This window comes from Carya illinoinensis, chromosome 13 (assembly GCF_018687715.1).
Source record: "Carya illinoinensis cultivar Pawnee chromosome 13, C.illinoinensisPawnee_v1, whole genome shotgun sequence".
In the NCBI taxonomy this organism is placed as follows: Eukaryota; Viridiplantae; Streptophyta; class Magnoliopsida; order Fagales; family Juglandaceae; genus Carya; species Carya illinoinensis.
Window position 1 is genome coordinate 22,237,835 of NC_056764.1, and position 15,134 is coordinate 22,252,968.

Here is a 15,134-nt window from a genome sequence, read left to right on the forward strand (position 1 = left end):
ACCTTTGACCATCCAGTCGGTCTCCCGCCCCGGTACATTATATTATTAATATTTTCTTTAGAGATAACATAGATATTAAATTTTTAAAAAACTTAAACATTGTACGATATTCATGTATTCTATAATTATTCTGTCTCGGTGGTATTTTTTTAAAATTTTAATCTATTTATTTCTCTTTAAATATAAGAAATCTTTGTTTTAAAAATCTATTTCAATAAATTCTTTAGTTAAGTAAGAAGAATCTACTGCTAATATAACTATAGAATCTGAACTTGATAATATTAACTAAGAAGACTGTAATATAATAAATATAGAAAGAAATTTACAAGACTGGATTATTCTTAATGTTCCTAAGAATCAAATATACATGCAATCTAATTTCTCTTCTAAATTATCATTTCTTACTAATTATGCCATTAAAACGGTAGAAAAAACTATTAGTCTAAATAATGATTATGAATAATTACAATTATTAACAAAAAAAGCTATTAAATACCATAAAGAATAAAAATATTCTTTTTATATATATTGGATCAGTATATATATTACATCATTTTACTTAAAAGAAAAACTAATATATATTGTAAAATTAAAGAGAAATAGTAAAAGAATTAAAAAATTATTAATATATGAAACTTGTTTTTTTTAAAGTTTAATATTATTTATCTCAATTTTTTTGTTTATTATAAATTATGATTTTCATGACTCTTTTATGAGAGGATAAGAAATATAATATGGTAATACATGAATTAAGAGGATATATTATTTAATTAAATTTAAGAATATCAAAAGTTGTTACCTGAATGGGCAAAATTAATATAGCAACTCGGCCCAAAAATTAAATTAAATGAACCATATTGAATAAGCTCGAAAGCTGTTATTTATTAAGTTTGGTTATGAATTTTAATTAGAACCATAGGCCTAAAAATTTATTTTAAGGCCTGTTAAGGTCTAGTGAATGGTAGTAATGGGCTAGCATTGTTGTGAAGCCCATTGAGATTCACCTAGAGATTTTGAATAAGTCAATGACCCAAAATTTGTTCTGATGGATTAAAGATTTTCATTGGACTCAATAATTGAGATAAAGCCCATTTATTAGTTATAGAGCAAATGAGCCCATATTTATTGAGTAATAAGCATGAGAGTTTATTAAAAAGCTCAAAAATCTTTATTTGATGAATTAGACTCATTTTGAAATTAAGAACGGCTCATTAAAGTTGTTAATCAACCCATAAAATTATAGGCAAGCCCTATAATATAATTTAAGCCATTAAATGGACCAACTCATTTGTTAGAGCCCAAATAAAGACCTAAGCGCAAATCCTAGGACCCCTGGGTTTAGCATATAAAATGGACCAGCCCATCTTTACTGCCAAGTTAAGTTGCTCAAAGCCCATTAAATGGCCCAAGAAGCTCAGCCCATTAAGGCACACCATTCCTGTGAAATATTTAAGGTTGCCACACATGAAATCCATCGTCATTGTATGTACGTTCACGCACAGCAGCCCCATATGCGCACGACTGTCATCACTACATCAGCTCCTTGCTACCTCTTCAGCAAGTCAGCCACAACCATAATGCTGCCCAGCCTCTCCCCTTCATCAACCACCACATCCTCGGCCCACCTCTTATAGTCCAAGTAGCAGCAAACTTCTCACGCACTGTTGGAAGCCATTTATGCAAGGGAACCAACAAAGGCCACCATCCACTCCACGAGAGAGAAATCACAAGCCCAAATAAAGCCAGTTGCACCACCATGAAACTCGATACCGCCACACCCAGTTGAAGGAATGATGACGCCAACCAGGTTGCTGCCTCGCACCCCCTTTCATCCACCATGCACGCTGCAGTAAACAGGAACCAACTAAGGGCCATATCTGCTCAACAAGCACATGACAGCCACCTCTCATGGACGTTCAAGCCACCACTGTGGCCCATACACGGAAACTCAACTAGCACCCTATGTCCAAAGCAACAATCACCTCCAAAACAGAGCAACAGTGAGTCCCACATTCAGACCGGCCGACAATGCCATGCTCAGCTCCTCCGTGCAAGCAGTGGCGGCTTAATATATTTTGTGGCCCAAGGCAAGCCAGTACAAAGGTCTTTAATTTAAAAATGATAATAATAGTTAAATATAAAATAAGGCAATATTATTGAAAATTTTTTATATGCAAAACAACTAACAAGAAAAATTATATTTTCAAGCTAATATGTAGAGCACATCAAGTAAAATGCTACATGACATTATTTGATTTGAAAGATAAATGTTAAAATTTGAATATTACAAATCAAATTTAAGTGACGTGAATAATACACTCTACACACTGACTTGAGAATAGAATAATTTCGATTATTAATCTTGTTATGTTTAATAATAATATCTATAAACAATATAACAATTTAAAAGAGAATCTAACTTTATGCTAACCTTCTTTTTTTTTATTTATAATTTCTTATTTGGGGATCATAATATTTTTCTTATTATCCCCGCCTACATGGGGGGTTGGTGTTGCGCGTAAAGCGATGGCCTTTGCCCTTGGTTGGCTACCCCTTGAGCTGGCCCTTTTTTTCTTCACATCACCGAGCAACACCGTCGCTTAGCCTAGCCAACAACTCCCATTGTCTCCCGCTTACCACCATTAGCCATCTTCATCTCCCATGTTCACAGGATGCTCCCTCATCTCCTCCATTTTTCTTCATGTGAGCCCATGTTTGTGCACCACGCAAACCGCAACTACTACTACCCCTATGGCCATAACCTAGCTAACGGGTTCACCACCTTTCTGCCCCACTCAACCCTTTATCATTCAAGCACATCCCTGCATCAAGGATCAGCTTTGCTCACTGTTGGGTACACGTATGGCAGCCGGCGAGAAAAGATTAGCTAGCGAGGGAAAGCCAAGCAATGGAGCGTCCCCGATACTCACGTGATGGAAGGCAATTAAAGAATGTAAACACACGAAACGCACCGTAAGGGATAAAAGATAATAAATGCGACTTACCAATCTTAGTAAATATTCAAAATAATATAAGGAATTTAAAGTTATTAAAACAAAATAAGATAAGATAAGTAAATAGTGAATTTATTATATATTATAAAAATTTCAATATACGCTAATTTTTTACCGTTACGTTAAAACGAGGTCACCACTTTCATTATTATACATAGATCAAAGATGAAATGTTATAATGATATAAAATAAAACACGCAACTTTGTCGACATTAATGGACTAAAAATTTATAGTTAATTTCAAAAAGTCACTGGATTTTCAGACGATTAAAAGTTCCTCGATTTTCTAATTTTAGCAATTAGCTTAGCTCCTTGAGTTTTAACACCTGTGCAATTTTACTAATGGAATGCATATAAAAATAGTAATAATTTTTTTTTTTAAAAGAAAAGAAAAGAAATATAAACATAGATAAAGAGCTATTAAAACAAAAGGGCTGTAGCAGAAAAGCAGCATCAACTTCAACATGTTGAAAGAGAAATACTGCTGCAACAAAGTCACTTTCTTGGGACTGTTGTTTTATGAAAGATAAAAGATGAAATACCTCACTTCTATGAAAAAGCGAAGGTACTTCAATCGACAGTTACGTTTGTACCAAAGGATTCTTATTGTAGAAAAGGGAACAAAGCTGCGCATCTTCCTTTGCAAAATTCAGTTAAGACCGTCCCTCACACTTCTTTTCCCACCACTCCATAAACTTAACCTGTGCAGCCATGGTGTCCAACCTGTAAAGTTGCAGCCAGTGGTTTGCAATTTCGTGTCCAAATGTCCAACCAAACACACCTCCGGCTAGAAAGGATAGCCCAGCACCTGTCAAAAAGAAATGAGGTAAGAAGCTTTAAACATAGATAGATTTAAAAAAAAAAAAAAAAAAAAAAAAAAAAAGACCTTCTCATTTCTAACCCATAAAATAAAATTTTAAACGAATCATTTATTCCATTCTTTCCGTACTCTTCTATCAAGAACCTACTGTTACATGCTTGTAAACCAATGATTCATGATCAATACAATAAGTAGGCAAAAAACCATTTTGACCTCGTACTGTGGTACAGGTAAAAATGTAAGAGAAGGAAAAAGGAGGAGAGTGACCTGTAAACCAAGTTTTTTCTTTAATAAATAGCATCATTAATTAAAGAGCACAAAGGATGCTACCCAAGTATATAGGGGGATATATATAGTAGAACACCTAATCAGGAAGGGGGATGGGAACATGAACGCAGAAAATCTACAAAGAAATAAGAACTAGTATTGCTGTGAATGGATGGCCACCTTTAAAATGATTTGCATAAAAAATTCTTAGCTCCAAAAATTTTCACAGGTAGTCTTGACAATAGCTGGCATTGTGTTCATTCCAAATAGTCAAAACTAATCACAATGGAGCCATTCTCCTTGCATCTAGGCACAAATTGCCTCCTGGTGTACCTCTCCACACCGCCATTAACTCCATTATGACATCACCCGCTCAATCCAAAGGAAGTGAAAAAGTGACCCCAAAAGGCCGTAGCCACATCACAATGAAGCAACAAATGGCCGGATGTTTCCATATTCTTGCTGCACACAGAACACCAGTCCATCACCACAAGACATTACATTATCCAGAGTCAAAATCTTCCATAGAGCTATCATCCATATAAAAAAGACGGAAATGGATTCTGCAGCATGCATCATGCTATATATGAATTCTGGATCCATTTCCCAAATCATATTTAACTTGAAAAATTCTGCCCATCCTAGATGAATGTTCTTCCAAACCCTTATACCATGAGATCCATTTACTGCATTGGAGAACATCTGCTCCATGTATTCCCATATTTAATATCCACCATATAAGCCCCTCTCCATTATGTGATGTCACAACCACTTGTCCAATAATGCCCAATTAAGACAAAAGATCCATCTACACCACCCCACGAGAAATCCCTCTGAAGCTTCTCAATCTGCTTGGCCAAGCCGAATGGGGAAAAGGGAAATAAAATATATAGGCAAGTTAGAGTGGGTGCTCTTGATCAATGTAATTTGGCTTTTCTTAGACAAATTGAACAGGTTCCATCCTGCCATATTCACTTTGCTTTGATTGGCACCCTCAGAAGTAAACCTGAAATGGCACCCTCATGAGCAAAGATGCCACCCTACATCCAAGAATGCAAGCCAAGACCCTAATGTTTGCCAGGTCACCAATAGAGGCCATTTCTAATTTGGACAAGTCAACCGTAAAATGGCCTAAAAGCATAGTAGCAAACATCACAAGTGCTGAAGGTGCTCAAGATCAACATCACCGAATCTCTAATCTCCTGCTCAATAGGACCTTTGCAAAAGCAGTAGATTGCTTGAACAACCCCCTCCTTATGATTCTGCCTAGGCAGGCCAAGAATCCAGAAGAGTTTAAAAAAATGAGATGAACATTGCACATAAAAGTGGACCTGAGTCTAGGAGTAAAAAGGAACGCCTCATGTGCTAAATTTTGTAACAGTACATGCAAAAAGAGCAATCTTTTGTGTAATCTTATGATTCCTCAACAAAGCTAGGTTTCGGTGAAACATGACCATGTAAAAGTCAATTCTTACCCTGCAAAAAATGCAAAAGCTTATGTAGTTCATCTTTAAAACAAAAAATAGCTTTTGAAGTATAAATATTGCCATGTTAAAGATCAACTACAAAAGCTTTTGTATTTTTTGCAAAGTAATTATTAATCTTTTTCCAGAGAAACAAAGCTTTAAACAACTAAAATCAATGACTTATTTCAGTAAATAGATCTGAAATAAGGCACAGCAAGAAACAAACTCATCCTTAGGCAATACTTTGGAACAAATAGGTTCAACAATATTATAAAGAGGCGGCAGACTTGCCATGTAAGCTCCTCGAATATTTCCAGGTAACACCTGCAGTAGATACAGCTCCAATAACACTTCCGGTGAGGCCAAAGTTCACGGCTTCCCTAGCAGTTTGCAGCTGAAGGAAAAGATGTAAATCAAACCTTTTGAAGCAAACTATGTTGCGGTACAAACACCATGAAACCATCAGAACCGAACAAAGATCCTATTAGAAAATATCTTCCCTCTAAAGATCCAATATTTAACAACCAATGACTCAACAAAAGTATTATACAGTCAATAAAACTTTAAAAAATTACCAAAGTTCAGGAAAAATGGACACAAGCTCGGTGAATATTAACAAAGATGGGGGGAACATGAAACTTCATGACTCGTCATGTAAAGGAAAGATCAAAATGCCAAAAGGGTCCACATGCGCTATGTTATCATTTTAATTTTTTTTCCATCTGCTATGCAGTTCATTGTGGTTGGCTTCCAAAAAGCCATCAATATAAGTAATTTCATGTTGTTGTTGAGATGGGGGAAAATCAATAACAATTTTGGAGAGTCATTGATCTTATTTATCTGTAAGAAGAGATAAGATATGTCTTCCATATGCACGCACCTTTAGGGCATGTTTGGAAAACATGATAATTTCAAACATTCTTAAAATTTCTTATAACTTCATTCCCAAACATCATTCAAACACAAAACACTATTTAATTTAAAATTTTCAACTTCAAAACAAAACACCATTCAATTTCTCATAACTTCATTCCCAAGCATCACTCAAACACAAAAATCTACCGATAAAGAAAAAACAAAACTCAATACAACTTTTTCTAACTTCAAAACAAAACATAAAAATACTACAACTTTACAAACTTCAAAACAAGACACAAAAATCAGTACAACTTCTACAAACTTCAAAACAAAAATAATATTAAAAAATTACACTTTTAAGCATCCAAACAAGCCCTTACTCCTCCCCAATTAAGAATTCTAAGGTTCCTTGGTAATTTGAGTATCATAAGAGCAAACAAAAAACTGAAAATTTAAATCAATGTCATAGAAATACGTTACGAGGTGGGAGAAGGTCCTAAATGTTAGCCATGGAAACAATGGCTGGCAGATTACATGAAGGAACAAATCATATCTCCAATTATAAAGACAATAAACAGGAGCAGGCATCCTAATTTTGCCTGCTCTTTCCTCACTCTCTTCGTTCAACCAATGCAAAATGAAGGCAATCAGTGCAGTACAGTGGCATCACAGAGTGAAATAAGTTCACCAGTTCTCCACTTTGATACAATTTAAATTATAAAAGCTCGAGCACTGTCTTGAACAATACCAGAAAACTCAGAACATTATCCCCTTTACGACTCCTGATGGAGGATGAACTTTATTTACAAAAAAAAGTCAGTATAGATAGCAATTACAGACATACAGGAAACTGAAGCTAGGGATAATTACTATTCCAGGTTTTACTTTTAGTTCTTTCTGATATGTAGCTTTAGCTTCTAATTATATGCCCGGTAAGCCATCAATGGGTCCTCTCGCTTATTGTCATTGCTGATGATTTTGAAGAGACTCTGAAATAACTGAAGACAGGAGGAAGAGAATGGCAGAGGAAACGGGAAAATTAAAAGGTCTGTGTTTAAATAAGCAAATAAAACCCTGGGGGTAGCTCAGTTGGTCAGACTTTGGGTTTGCTTTTCAATGGTCACTAGTTTGAGTCCCCTTAGGGCCACTGGAGGTTTACCTGGCCATTAACTTTAGGGCCCCATGAGATTAGTCGAGATGCGTGCAAGCTGGGCCGAACACCCACATATATCAAAAAATAAATAAATAAGCAAATAAAATGTTTCAAAGGTACCAAGAAAATCAACTTACATGAGCATGAGTGATTGTACATTGATATAGACTCACCCGGAAAAAATTGCACTCATTTTAGTAGTAACATGCTGCTGCCGGTATCAACATTGGAAGAAATGTCGGTTAGTGCCCATCTCTCTCTCCCCCCTTTTTACCAACTACAATTCTTCATACTTCTCCCTCAACTATTAATACTCAAACCCGACTTAAAACCAATTACAAACTAGTCAAGATAGCAAGGGTCAAAAAACATTAAGATGCCATGAGCAACACCAGAACTAGTCATTCATCATCAAAGGCCATTGCCAACTTAGAAACGTGGAATGGAACGAAAGCCAGAAAATAAGTTATACTCGTATGAACTTTTCTTCTTCTGCAATCAGTTAAATTACAAAAATCGCTGACAAACGAGTAAGGATAGAGAGAATACCAAAATAAACATCTACCGCAAAAAATAAATAAAAAATAAAAGAACTTTTCAAGATCACCATAAATAAAATAAAAAACCTAGGTATAACCATCAATGGTGAAAACAAACAGTAAGGCATAAAATAAAAAGGAAAGGCCAAAAACGATCTAACCACAAGAATATTCCCTACTCAAAAACCAAACTCTTACCAGAGATCATCGGGAAAAAAAAAAGAAAAAAAAAAGATCGAGAGAAACTAAAATAAAACAAATTAACGGTGTGAAAACTAAATCAAACGCGGAGCAGAATAAGCCATACCCAGACGGGCATCCTAGAGCAAAAGCCAAAAACAATCTCCAACAAGAAAGAGATGAATAACGAGTACCAGACAAAGCGGATCCACAAAGTGAAGAAAAAACATCAAATCAAAGACAAGCCGAAACCGAAGAATTCCAAAAACGAGAGAGAGAGAGAGAGAGAGAGAGAGAGAGAGAGAGAGAGAGAGAGCGCTACAGTGGGGCCGTGAACAGGGTCAGAAGCAATGAACTCTTGGACATCGAGGGAGGACCACGAGGGGAGGGGCTTATCACGCTTGATGAACCTGGAATAGTTGTCCAAGAAGGAAAACCTCTCTGCCCAGAACTCCTTGTAGCCCTCCCAGTGCCTCTTCAAGAACGATTGCTGCAAGTCTTCTGAAGATTCCCCCATTATTCTTCAATCAAACACTCCAACTTGTAATTTTGCTCTTTATCTTCCTAACCGATCCAATCTAATCCAACTCTGTCCCTCTCTCTCTCTCTCTCTCGTGGATTTCACTCCTCTTTTCTGGCACTAATGGGTGAGAAGGGCTGGAATTTATCACAGTTCAATTCTCATCCCACACACACTCACATTTATTTTATTTATTTAATTTTTTTAAAATTTATTCTTTTTAAATTAATTAATTATTCTACTTATCATATCATATAAAAAAATATATAATAAATAAAGATGATAAATAATAAAACTCTTTTATCTCAATAACCTCAGCAGCGCCATGTCCGATTGCCAATCACATGCTACCGCTGACAATATTTTTTCAATATTTTAATTAAAAAATGAACAGTCTGTTAAGAAAGAAGATCATGTCACCTGATCTCATATCAAATAGTTATCAAACAGATTTGAGCAACCAAATTGTAGCCTCAATTGAAGTCAGGCATATATCTTGTAAGAGTCATTTTGATTAGTGATTATTGTTGTTTATTTCTTACATTGTAAAGCTTAACACTTTTCTTGTATATCTTCTCTGCTTTTATACTATATATACATGTACAAAACATGCAATGAAATATAAGTGAAATATTTTCCTTTTATCTCCAATATACTCTTTTCTTTCATGGTATCTAGAGCCACATAGGTTCACACCTATTGTTATGGCCAATTTTAATTCTACAACCCCGTTTTCCCTTTCCAATATTACTCAATTAGTATCTGTCAAACTGGACATCTCAAATTACTTGTTATGGCTGTCACAATTTCTTCCAGTTTTAATGAGCCATGATTATATGGGTATTGTTGATGGCACAAAGCTATGCCCTCCACAACTCCTAACTGATTCCCAAACTCTAAATCCAGATTATACTATCTGGAATAAGAAGGATCAATATATCCTAAGCTGGATCAATGCTACACTTACTGAAACTGTTCTGTCAACAGTTTATGACATGAACACTTCCAGGCAAGTATGGCAGTTTTTAGCAACTAGTTTCTCTTCTCAATCTCGTTTTTGAGTTGCTCATCTTAAAAGACAATTGCAAAATCTTCGTCAAGTGTCCAAATCTTGTTAAGAGTTTCTTTTCTTGGCCAAAGCATTGGCAGATCAGTTAGCAGCAGTGAGGAAACCAATTGATGATGAGGATCTCATCTCATACATCACTAGTGGCCTCAATCCCTCTGATACCTCTTTTGTGACTGCTTTTAATTTTGCAACTCGAAATACCCCTATGAACTTTGAAGATTTTCAAGCTGAGTAGCTAAATCATGAACTGCTACTGGCTGCACAGACACCTACTGCTGAAGCTGTGAGTTTTGCTCTTTACACTCAACAACATAACAATCAATCTCCCCATTCCAAATCAAAAAGCTCTGGCCCATCTCACAAATATCAGCAATACAAGCACATAAAACATTCCAATACACATGTGAACTTTAAGCCTACCAATTCCTCATTCACATCCAAACAAGTTCCATGTCAAATATGTGGAAAAACAAATCACCAAGCTTTGGATTGCTTTCATAGAATGGACCATGCTTACCAGGGTCGTCATCCTCCTAAGCAATTAGCTGCAATGGTTGCCAACAGCAACTCAGATCTAGAAGATCAAGCATGGTATGTTGAAAGTGGGGCAAACACTCATATTACAACCAACTTGGATAATCTCTCGACTCAACAGCCATATCAAGGTCGACAAACAGTTGCAATTGGAAATGGTACCACTCTATCCATTCAAAATTCTGGTTCGAGTATACTCTCAACTCCAACTTCCTTTTTTTCATTAACCAATGTTTTCCATTGTCTCAAAGCTTCTGTTAGTCTTTTAAGCATACAACAATTATGTGATGATAATGATTATTTCTTTGAACTCATTGTATTTGATTTTTCTATAAAGGATTGCAAGACCAAGAGGCTACTTCATCATGGGCACAGTGAGGATGGGTTGTACCCTATCCACCTGTAGAAGGGCATTCATAAAACAATAATACAAGATTTACATGCTTGATGGGAGTTAAAACATCAAAGTCACTGTGGCATCACAGACTTGGACACTCAGCCAAATCAATCACTAAACATGTTCTCAAACATTTTTAGCTTCCAGTTTCCCAACAAAATATCTCTTCATTTGTTTGTGAATCTTGTCAGCTTACAAAAATAAAGTAGTTGCCTTTTTGTCAGTCTTCAAGAGTTAGTTTCAGTCCTTTAGAAGTTATTCACTCTGATGTCTGGTCATCTCCTATACAATCTGTTGGGGGTTGTAATTACTATGTTATTTTTATAGATGACTTCTCCAAGTATACTTGGTTGTTTCCAGTGTCTCGAAAATCTGAAGTTTTCTCATGTTTTGTCAAGTTCAAGTGCTTTGTTGAAAATCAATTCAACACTAAAATCAAAGCCTTTCAAACTGATGGAGGTGGTGAATTCACCTCACATCAGTTCAAGAACTTCTTAGACACAAATGGAATACTTCATAGACTATCTTGCCCTCATACACCTTAACAAGATGGGATGGTTGAAAGGAAACACAGACACATAATTGAAATTGGTCTAGCCCTCTTGTCACATTTAAGTCTCGCACAAAAATATTGGGTTGATGCATTCTTGACAGTTGTTTTCCTCATACAAAGGTTGCCTACCCCTCTCCTTAATCTTGAATCACCCTACACTACTCTTTTCATTAAAACACCAAATTATAAACAACTTAAAGTGTTTGGTTGTTGCTACTATCCTTTACTTAAGCCTTACAACTCTCACAAACTCAGCTTTCGTAGCAAGAAATGTATCTTCTTGGGTATAGTCAAAATCATAGAGGATATAGGTGTTTGGATCCACAAAGCAGCAGGGTGTATATCTCTCATCATGTTATTTTTGATAATGCACTTTCCCAACTCGTGATTAGGTAAAGTCCTCAATTCCTACTAATCATTCTTCTTCTGTTATATTACCAGCACCAGAAATATCATCTCCTTCATATCCAACACCACCTACTGCCCCTTCAAGCACCAACATTACATCCATATACCTTTTACTGTTGTTGCCCCACAAAATCATGCCTCTAGTCAGGAAAATCATATTAGATCAATTGTTTCTCATCCCATGACGACCAGATCTCGAGATGGTACCTCTTGCCCAAAACAATTCCCAGATTATCAACTCTTTTATAGTACCAAGCACTATATGTATCACTTAATACCTCTACTTTACCTATTGAACCCATTACTTTTGCTCAAGCTTCTAAATCCACTGAGTGGAGAGTTGCCATGGCATCAGAATTTGAAGCCTTATAGGCTAATCAAACATGGGAATTGTGTCCAAGACCTACACATAAAAATGCTATACATTGCAAGTGGATTTACAAGCTGAAAATTAAAGCAAATGGTACCATAGATAGATACAAGGTCAAATTGGTAGCAAAAGGATTTGAGCAACGAAGTGGCATTGATTTTATTGAGACCTTTAGTCCAATGGTCAAACCAAAAACAATAAGAACTATGCTTGCTTTAGCAGTTTCTTACAACAGGCCACTTCATCAATTGGATGTCTCAAATGCATTTTTGCATAGTTACTTGAATGAGGAGGTGTTCATGGAATAGCCTGCTAGATTTATTGATAAATCATGTCCCACTCATGTATGTCGACTAAAGAAAGCTATCTATGGGCTTAAACAAGTTCCTATAGTTTGGTTCACAAGACTATCCCAAGCCCTTCTCAGCTTTGGATTACTCCCTTTTCACTTTTCACACAGATTCAATAAATGTTTCTGTAATGGTTTATGTTGATGATTTGATAATTACAGGTTCTAGTGATTCACTTATTCAGAAAATCATTGCACAACTCAGTCGAGACTTTGCCATGAAAAATTTGGGCACACTACACTACTTCTTGGGCATTCAAGTTCAAAGAGATTCAAAAGGCCTTCATCTAAATCAATCCAAATATATATCTGATTTGCTACATCGAGCTAAGATGATTGGAGAAAAACCTTACTCTAATCCATTAGCTTCAGGTTCTAAATTGTCAAGATATAGTGGTGAACCACTCAAAGATGGTACTGAGTATAGGCAACTGGTGGGAGCATTACAATATTGTACCATCACACGACCTGACGTAGCATTCTCAGTCAATCAACTTTGTCAGTTCATGCACTCCCCCACAACTGAGCATTTCACATCACTCAAACGAGTATTGAGATATTTGAAGGCTACACCAGCCTATGGACTTCAGTTCACACAAGGTTCACTCCAACTCAATGCATACTGTAATTCAGATTGGGTATGATCTATTGATGATAGAAGGTCAACCACTGGGTTTGCTGTGTATTTAGGCTCATCACTGATTTCTTGGAGTGCAAAGAAATAGATAGTGGTTTCTAGATCTAGCACTAAGGCAGAGTACAGATCAATGGCTTTGGCTGCATCATAATTGTTTTGGATTCGAATGCTTCTCAGGGATCTTCATGTTCCACTTCTTACCACATCAGTGCTATGTGTGACAATTTGGGTGCACTAGCTCTAGCTTCAAATTCTATTTTTCATGCTCAGACTAAACATATAAAAATTGATTATCATTTCATCTAAGACAAGATTCAAACAAGGATATTGTAGCAAAGCACATCTCCACCATAGAGCAAGTTGCTGATATCCTTACAAAGGGTCTTACTACAACTAGTTTTTCAGTGTTACGAGACAAGCTTATGATTCAGGATTCACCCATTAGCTTGAGGGGGGCTATTAAGGAAGAAGAAGATCATGTCACCTGATCTCATATCAGATTGTGATCAAACATATTTGATCAACTAGATTGTAGCCTCAATTGAAGCCATGCATATATCTTGTAACAGTCATTTTGATTAGTGATTAATGCTGTTTATTTCTTATCTTGTAAAGCTTAACACTTTCCTTGTATAGCTTCTTTGCTTTTGTACTATATATACATGTACGGAACATGTAATGAAATATAAGTGAAATATTTTCCTTTTCTCCAATATACTTTTTTCTTTCAAGTTTATCCCTTGCTTATTAAGGTTGTATTTAGATATTGAGTTGAGTTAGATTCTTTATAAATAGTAATGAGTTAAGTAGGTGAAATAAGTTATATGGAGCCAATCTAAAATGAGTTTAAACCTAATTTGGTTACACAGTTAAGATAAGATGATATAAAATGTTTTGTTGAAAATTGAATAAAATATTGTTATAATATAACTTCTTAATATTAGTTTTGTTTTAGAATTTAAAAAAGTTGAATTGTTTATTATATTTTGTATAAAGATTTAAAAAAGTTGTAATGATGAGATGAAATATGATAGTTTAGGTTTGGATAAACAAACGAGGCCGTTTGATGAGTTTAATATTATTTATGAAAAATTGAAAAAGGTTGTGGGTCCCATGTATAAAGATATGTTGAGTTGAAAAAAGTTATGAGTCATACATATAAGGAGGTTTTGAGTTTAGATGAATTTAGTAATTTGAGAGTTGGGTGTTTAGATATTAGATTCAGTATAAAATTAAACTGAACTTAGTTGATCTCAGCTTAGTCTTGGAATCAAATAGAACCTAAAGACTCCGTTTAGATTGCGAAACTATTTCAATTCATCTTATCTTATTATTACAATTTTTAGAAATTTTCATATAAAATATAATAAATAATTCAACTTTTTTAAATCTCAAAATAATAATTTTATTAAAAAATAATATTTTATTCAATTTTTAATTTTTATCTCAACTTATTATTTAAACTGCACCTAAGTTAAATATTTTTTAAATTAAATATTGAATGATTTCTTATATTCAATACTCCTATAGGCAACCGATGCGTGAAACCGTGGGGGAATCGGCTGGTTGACTTGGTGCTGATATATTAAAAGAGGAAAAAAAATGAAAATGGGAAGGAGTGAAAATTCACAGAAAGCTAGATTGCGTTTGGGTCGAGGGAAGAAAAACTCAGCGATTTTGGGTCTCGAAGAAAGAAGAGATTGCCTCTGTCTCTGTCGTCTTCGAGCTTGGAAGAGCTCTTCATCGTCGTCTTCGTGTGGGTGTCTCCATGGGGCGTGATGAGCAAAAGAAATATTACCTGACACCTTTGGCGCATTCCTAATACAAATCCCACTAACTAACGGGCTTTCATTGACCCCTTCAAATCTTATCACAATTACTCCATCATTCTTCATAGATTAATGGTACCTTCTGGAAGTGGGTTTGAGAAGACACTACAAAATACGGCAAAAAGATTAATCGTGGTTGGAGAATTTATCTAGCTAGAGATGATGTTCAGA

The 15,134-nt window shown here is 35.4% G+C and overlaps 1 protein-coding gene across 1 annotated transcript; it reads right to left on the reverse strand.

The window, feature by feature from the left end:
- Positions 1-3,449: 3,449 nt before the first annotated feature.
- LOC122291954 (succinate dehydrogenase subunit 6, mitochondrial) lies at positions 3,450-8,974 on the reverse strand. Its single transcript, XM_043100023.1, has 3 exons — positions 8,620-8,974; positions 5,859-5,961; positions 3,450-3,822 (listed from the first exon to the last, which is right to left on the reverse strand). Exons 1-3 carry the CDS (start codon positions 8,812-8,814, stop codon positions 3,668-3,670), a joined length of 453 nt encoding a protein of 150 aa, XP_042955957.1. The 5' UTR covers positions 8,815-8,974; the 3' UTR covers positions 3,450-3,667.
- Positions 8,975-15,134: the final 6,160 nt, after the last annotated feature.

Excerpts from the sequence above, each read along its gene's own strand:
- LOC122291954 (XM_043100023.1), bottom strand. The coding sequence starts at position 8,814 with ATGGGGGAATCTTCAGAAGACTTGCAGCAATCGTTCTTGAAGAGGCAC. Across the intron at positions 5,962-8,619 it reads ACCCTGTTCACGGCCCCACT|CTGCAAACTGCTAGGGAAGC; the intron begins GTAGCGCTCTCT and ends CTTTTCCTTCAG. Across the intron at positions 3,823-5,858 it reads ATATTCGAGGAGCTTACATG|GTGCTGGGCTATCCTTTCTA; the intron begins GCAAGTCTGCCG and ends TCTTTTTGACAG.